Genomic DNA, 6,624 nt, shown 5'->3' on the forward strand with positions numbered 1-6,624 from the left:
GAAATTTATTCTTGTGGGTTTATATTTGTGCAAACAAGGAGTAAAGTGGAAAGAGGGAGATGTCAACTTTGAGTGAAAAGTTATGGTGGAAAAAGGAAAAAAAGGAGGGGAATATAATGAGGCATTGAGGTTCAGATGTCAGAAAAATTAAGGAAGTTCAATACCTTAGATTGGAGTTAAGTGATGATAGAAATTTAGGAATAATTGAAAAGTGAACACATTGAATTTAAATGTTTCCATGAACCCTCTGGTTCTTAGAAGTGGCTAGAATTCCAAAGGTTCCCAAGAATCCACTGGTTCTTGGAAGTGGTTGGAACCCTTGGGTAACCAACTTGAATGAGCAAAGATTAAAACCAAGGCTGGATCCTTTCTTAGGTTGTTGGGCATAGAATCTTTGTTTTCCCATTTTGTTCTAGTGAGGAAGAATTTGGCATAATGCTGTTGGTTTGGTTGTATGGAGGTTGTCAAATCTTGACAATTCTACTTCCTCAATATCTCTCAAATATTATTCCTTCTTTCTACCCATACTACTACTACTATTGTTTTGAGCCACATTTCCTCTGACTTGGACCATGTCAATGGATTCTTTGTTGGTTTCCCTGCTGCCTGTCTCTAATATTCCCTAACCCATCTACCACACAATTGCCAAAATAGTCTTTCTAAGGCACAGGCCTGATCATGTTTCTTCCTAGATTAAGAAATTCCAGTGACTCTTAATGACCTCTAGAATAAAATAAAGCTGCCTGAGACTGGTATTTCAAGTCTGGTTCCAGTCTAGTGATGGTTGTCCATTGTTCTCAAAGATGACCAAAATGACATCACTATGTTAGAGTCAAGTTACAGTGATTCTGACAGTGACTGATCAGACTAATATGAGCTTGGAATGCTTTACCATAGGTTGGGCATAAATAGTCCACATAAACATTTGGAGTGGATTCTCTAAATTTGCACATCTTGCATTTTTTATGAGCTGCTTCAATATGACTTTGCTCATAGAGTGCAGCATCTTATTTGATGTGGGCATGCCATCCTGAGTGATCCTTTGTCAGTATCTTCCATGTCACACAATTGATCCCAAAGTTCTTCAGAGAGACCTTGAGAACGTTCTTGAATCATTTCTTCTGACCACCATGTGAACTCTTGCCTTGTGTGAGTTATCTGTAAAATAGTCTTTTAGGAAAGTACACATTTGACAATTGAACAACATGGCCAGCCCAGTGGAGTTGTGCTCTGCAGTAGAGTTTGAATGCTTGCAGTTTGATTCAAGAAAGGATATCAATGTCTGGTACTTTATCCTGCCAGGTGAGAGAATCAGAATCTTCCTAAGACAATTCAAATGAAAGCAGTTTAGTTTCCTGGCATGATGCTGGTATACTCTTCAGGTTTCACAGGTATACAATGATGAGGTCATTCCTACAACTCTGTAGACCTTCAGTTTGGTAGTGAAACGAATGCATCTTATACCTAACACCTAATACTTAACACCTACTCCAACCTACCTTCTTTATGTCTAATTCTCTACACATATATATGTCAAAGAGATCTTGGATCCTTAGTACTTTGTAATCACAAGTTGTGGGACCCAGACAACAATAGTCTGTAACTTCTGGAGCAATTTGAAGCATTCCTTTCTCTTGGCTTCAAAATCAGTGTGTATATATATATATATATATATATATGTATATATATATATATGTATGTATATATATATATATGTATATATATATGTATGTATATATATATATATACATATATACACACACACATATATAAAATTACTCATTTCCTTTCACAGATAGCTAAGAGCTGACTTTGCTATGGAAATGAAGAACTACACAGTTGTGACTGAGTTCATCCTGCTGGGAATCCCTGAGACAGAGGGGCTGGAGACAATGCTCTTTGCTCTCTTCTTATCTCTGTACCTATGCACACTGTCAGAGAATGTGCTCATCCTCACGGCCATCATTTCTTCCTCTCATCTTCATATCCCTATGTATTTCTTCCTAGGAAACCTGTCTATATTTGACATGGGTTTCTCCTCAGTTACTTCACCCAAAATGTTGTTCTATCTTTCTGGTCAGACACCAGCCATCTCTTTCCAGGGATGTGTAGTCCAATTGTTCTTCTACCATTTCCTGGGTGGTACTGCAGCCTTGTTGTACACTGTAATGGCATATGATCGCTTTGTTGCCATCTGTCACCCTCTACGTTACACAGTTATCATGAATCATAAGCTGTGTTTCATCCTTGCAACAAGTACCTGGATGAGTGGGTGTGTTCATGCTACCATCCTGACCTCCCTTACTTTCCAGTTACCTTATTGTGACCCCAACCAAGTAGGCTACTATTTCTGTGACCTTCCTGCTGTTTTAGCTCTGGCCTGTGCAGATACATCTTTAGCCCAGTGGGTTAGTTTCACTAATGTTGGTCTTTTGCTTCTCATATGCTTCTTCCTCATTCTCATTTCCTATACTCGCATTAGGATCTCCATATCAAGAATACGCTCCGTAGAAGGTAGAAGGAGAGCCTTTTCTACTTGTACTGCACACCTCACAGCAATCCTTTGTGTCTATGGGCCCATTATCATCATCTACCTACAACCCACTCCCAGTCCCTTGCTTGGCTCAGTGGTTCAGATATTAAATAATCTTGTGACTCCCATGTTGAACCCCTTGATCTATAGTTTAAGGAATAAGGATGTGAAATTTGCCCTCCACAAAGTGTTATATAAAATGGGACTCAGTAATGAGAACGAATAAACCTCTAAAAATAGATGGACAAAGCTTGATTCCTCCTTGGCAAACCCAATTTGCTAAGAACATCTTTCAAACTTTGTTATGAAACTGCTAACCATTGTAAATTATTTTATCTTCTGAGCTTACCAATTCTTACAATATATATTTGTGTGTTTGTATTTCCCCATGTTTTATAATGTAATTGTACATATAACTACATATTTTTAATCATGAATATCTTCTTTTTATTATGGACTTAATAAAAATCAGCAAACATTAATATTTCTATATGCAAAGAAGTACAGAAAAGAAAAATGCATATGAAACTATAGTTACATCATGTCTGGTTTTTCAAAACATGTCAATTTCATACAGTAGTAACAAAACTGTCATACTTATTTGCCTGTATCCCTCTGAAATTTATTTACTGTCCTTGGTATATTTTTAAATAATTTATTAAGGCATTTTTTCTTCCTTTCCTTCTGTTTTTAAACCTCTATCATTTCTAACCATCCCCACCTACCTCTAAATAGAAATTCTACTTTCAAGTAAGTATAGTCAAGTCAAAAAAATCAATGCATTGATTCCACCTGAAATTATGTCTCATTCTGTACTTCTAGTCTGAACCCTCTGCACTGAGAGATGGGAAACACAGTTCATCTTCAGTATTTTGAAGTCCTGATTGGTCACTGCATTTATCAGAATTTTGAAATCTTTCAATATTATTGTCCTTTCCATTATTGTGGTCATTATGTAAATTGTTTTCCTGGCTTGTTTCACTCTGCATCTGTAATTGTTACTCAACAAATGTACTGGTTGGTTGATTTTCCTTTATAAAAAAAAAACTTTCTTACTTCTGTCATCCTATCAGAGGACATGCAAAGGTAGAGAGACCCACTCACCCACCCCCAGTCTTTCAGTCAGAGGTATATCTCCTCTATCTTATAGGGGCAGAAAAAAAAGGTGATAAGAAAATGAAAAAGGCTAAAGTTGTAAAGGAGCACTGAAATTGCTTTCTGTTTCTTTCCCTTCCTCTCAGTTTATGAAGAGGAATGAGAATTGGGTCCCTCAGTAGAAACTAGATAATATAATTGTGCCTGAGCCTGCCAATTAGGAGTATCAATAAGAGCCATGGTATGAAGTGGTGAAAATTCCCAACATTTGACTGGCGGAGTAGAATCCCTATGGTGAGACAATAAGTCACTAAGAGAGTTGCTGTATTTTTTTTTAGGCAAAGATACCCATTTATCCAAATCACAAGAAAATAGAAATCAGAGAAGGTATCCATAGGAGTATATATGTCAGACAATACAGAAGGAAGAAGCTTTCTTAATGGAAGCAATGTGTCCAACCAAGAAAGAGAGTTCTAGATCCAAACTAAGTGGAAATTTCCTGAAACAGTAAAGATATTACATTTGGTAGTTTGATTGGTATGGCTCTGAAGAAGTAAATAAATTTAGATAGATTTGTCATTTTTATTATATTAGCTTGGCCTACCTATAAGAACTGATATTTTTCCAATTATTTAGATCTGACTTTTTTGTGGAAAAAGTGTTTTGTAATTGTGTTCATATACTTGCTGGGTTTGTCTTGGCAGGTAGACTCCAAAATATTTTATATTATCTATATTTATTTTAAATGAAATTTCTCTTTCTATCTCTTGCTGCTGGGTTTTGCTAGCAATATATAGAAATGCTGGTGATTATGAGGGTTTATTCTATACTCTGCAATTTTGCTAAAGTTGTTAATTATTTCAAGTAGTTTTTCAGTCTATTCTCTAAATATACCATCATACCATCATCTGCAAAGAGTGATAGCTTTGTTTTCTCATTGCCTATTTTAATTCCTCCAATTTCTTTTTCTTCTCTAATTACTACAGCTAACATTACTAGTACAATACTGCATAATACTGGTGATAATGAACATCCTTGTTTCACCCCTGATCTTGTTGGAAATGCTTCTAGCTTATCTCTATTATATATAATACTTGCTGATGGTTTTAGATACATGTTCCTTATCATTTTAAGGAAGACTCCATTTATTCCCATGCTCTCTAGTGTTTTTAATAGGAATAGGTGCTGTATTTTGTGAAAAAAAAATTTCTGTATCTTTTGAGATAATTGTATGATTTCTGTTAATTTTGTCATTAATATGGTCAATTATGCTGATAGTTTTTCTAATATTGAAACATCCCTGCATTCCTGGTATAAATCCCACCTGGTCATTGTGTATCATCCTCATGATAAGTTGCTGTATTCTCTTTGCTAATGTTTTACTTAAAAATTTTGCATCTATATTCATTAGGGAAATTGGTCTATAATTTTCTTTCTCTGTTTTGGCTCTTCCTGGTTTAAGAATCAGCAACATATTGGAATCATAAAAAGAATTTGGTAAGAATGCTTCTTCACCTACTTTGTTTATATGGTATTGGAATTAATTGTTCCTTAACTGTTTGGTAGAATTCACTTGTAAATCCATTTGGCCCTGGCTATTTATTCTTAGGGAGTTCATTGATGGCTTGTTCAATTCTTTTTCTGAGATGGGGTTATTTAAGTATTTCACTTCCTCTTTTGTTAATCTGGGCAATTTGTATTTTTGTAAATATTTATCTATGTCATTAAGAGTGTCAGATTTATTGGCATACAATTGGGCAAAATAGTTCCTAATTATTGTTTTAATTTCCTTCTCATTGGTGGTGGCTTCACCCTTTTCATTTTTGATACTGGTAATTTGGTTTTCTTCTTTTTTAAGTCAAATCAACCAAAGGTTTATCTATTTTATTGTTTTTTCATAAGTCCAGCTCTTAGTTTTATTTATTATTTGATACTTTTCTTAATTCCAATTTTATTAATCTCTCCCTTGATTTTCAGAATTTCTAATTTGGAATTTAATTGGGGATTTTTAATTTGTCCTTTTTCTACTTTTTTTTAGTTGCATGCCCCATTCATTGATCTCTTCTTTCTCTATTTTATTCATGTAAATATTTAGAGATATAAAATTTCCCTTAAGACCTACTTTGGCTGCATCACATAAGTTTTGGTATGTTGTCTCATGATGGTCATTCTCTTTGATGAAATTATTGATTGTTTCTGTGATTTGTTCTTTGACCTACTCATTCTTTAGGATTAGATTATTTAGTTTCCATCTAATTTTTAGTCTATCTTTCCATGGCCCTTTATTACATGTAATTTTTATTGCATCATGATCTGAAAATGATGCATTTAATAATTATGCCTTTCTGCACTTGATTGTGAGGTTTTTGTGCCCTAGTACATAGTTTAGTGTGTAGGTGCACAAAACCACTGAGAACAAGATGTATTTCTTTCTCTCCTCATTCAATTTTCTCCAGAGGTCTATCATATCTAACTTTTTAAAATTCCATTCACTTCTTTATCTTTTTTTATTTTGTGGTTAGATTTATCTAATTCAGAGAGTGGGAGGTTGAGGTCCCCCACTAGTATTGTTTTGCTGTCTTTTTCTTCCTGTAACTCATTTAACTTCTCCTCTAAGAAGTTGGATGCTATACCACTTGGTACATGTATGTTTAGTATTGATATTATTTCATTGTGAATGGTACCTTTTAGGAAGATGTAGTTTCCTTCCTTCTCTCTTTTAATGAGATCTATTTTTGCTTTTACTTTGTCTGAGATCAGGATTCCCACCTTTACCTTTTTTTTTTTTACTTCAGTTGAAGTATAGTATATTCTTCTCCAGTCTTTTATGTTTACTCTGTGTGTGTCTCTCTGCTTCAAAAGTTTTTCTTATAAACAATATATTGTAGTTTTTAATCCAGTCTATTTGTTTCCATTTTATGAGAGTTCATTACATTCAAATTCACAGTTATTATTACTGACTGTGTCTTTCTCTCCATCCTATCCCCCATCCCATT

The 6,624-nt window shown here is 34.6% G+C and overlaps 1 protein-coding gene across 1 annotated transcript; it reads left to right on the forward strand.

Annotated features, from left to right (window-relative positions):
* Window positions 1-1,817: 1,817 nt before the first annotated feature.
* LOC114033402 (putative olfactory receptor 10D4) lies at window positions 1,818-2,759 on the forward strand. Its single transcript, XM_027848918.1, has one exon. The coding sequence runs from the start codon at window positions 1,818-1,820 to the stop codon at window positions 2,757-2,759; it is 942 nt and encodes a 313-aa protein (XP_027704719.1).
* Window positions 2,760-6,624: the final 3,865 nt, after the last annotated feature.

The sequence above is a fragment of the Vombatus ursinus genome, unplaced genomic scaffold (assembly GCF_900497805.2).
Source record: "Vombatus ursinus unplaced genomic scaffold, bare-nosed wombat genome assembly UNPS02006926.1, whole genome shotgun sequence".
NCBI classification, from domain to species: domain Eukaryota; kingdom Metazoa; phylum Chordata; class Mammalia; order Diprotodontia; family Vombatidae; genus Vombatus; species Vombatus ursinus.

Coding starts and splice junctions, on each gene's coding strand:
- LOC114033402 (XM_027848918.1), top strand. CDS start 1,818: ATGGAAATGAAGAACTACACAGTTGTGACTGAGTTCATCCTGCTGGGA.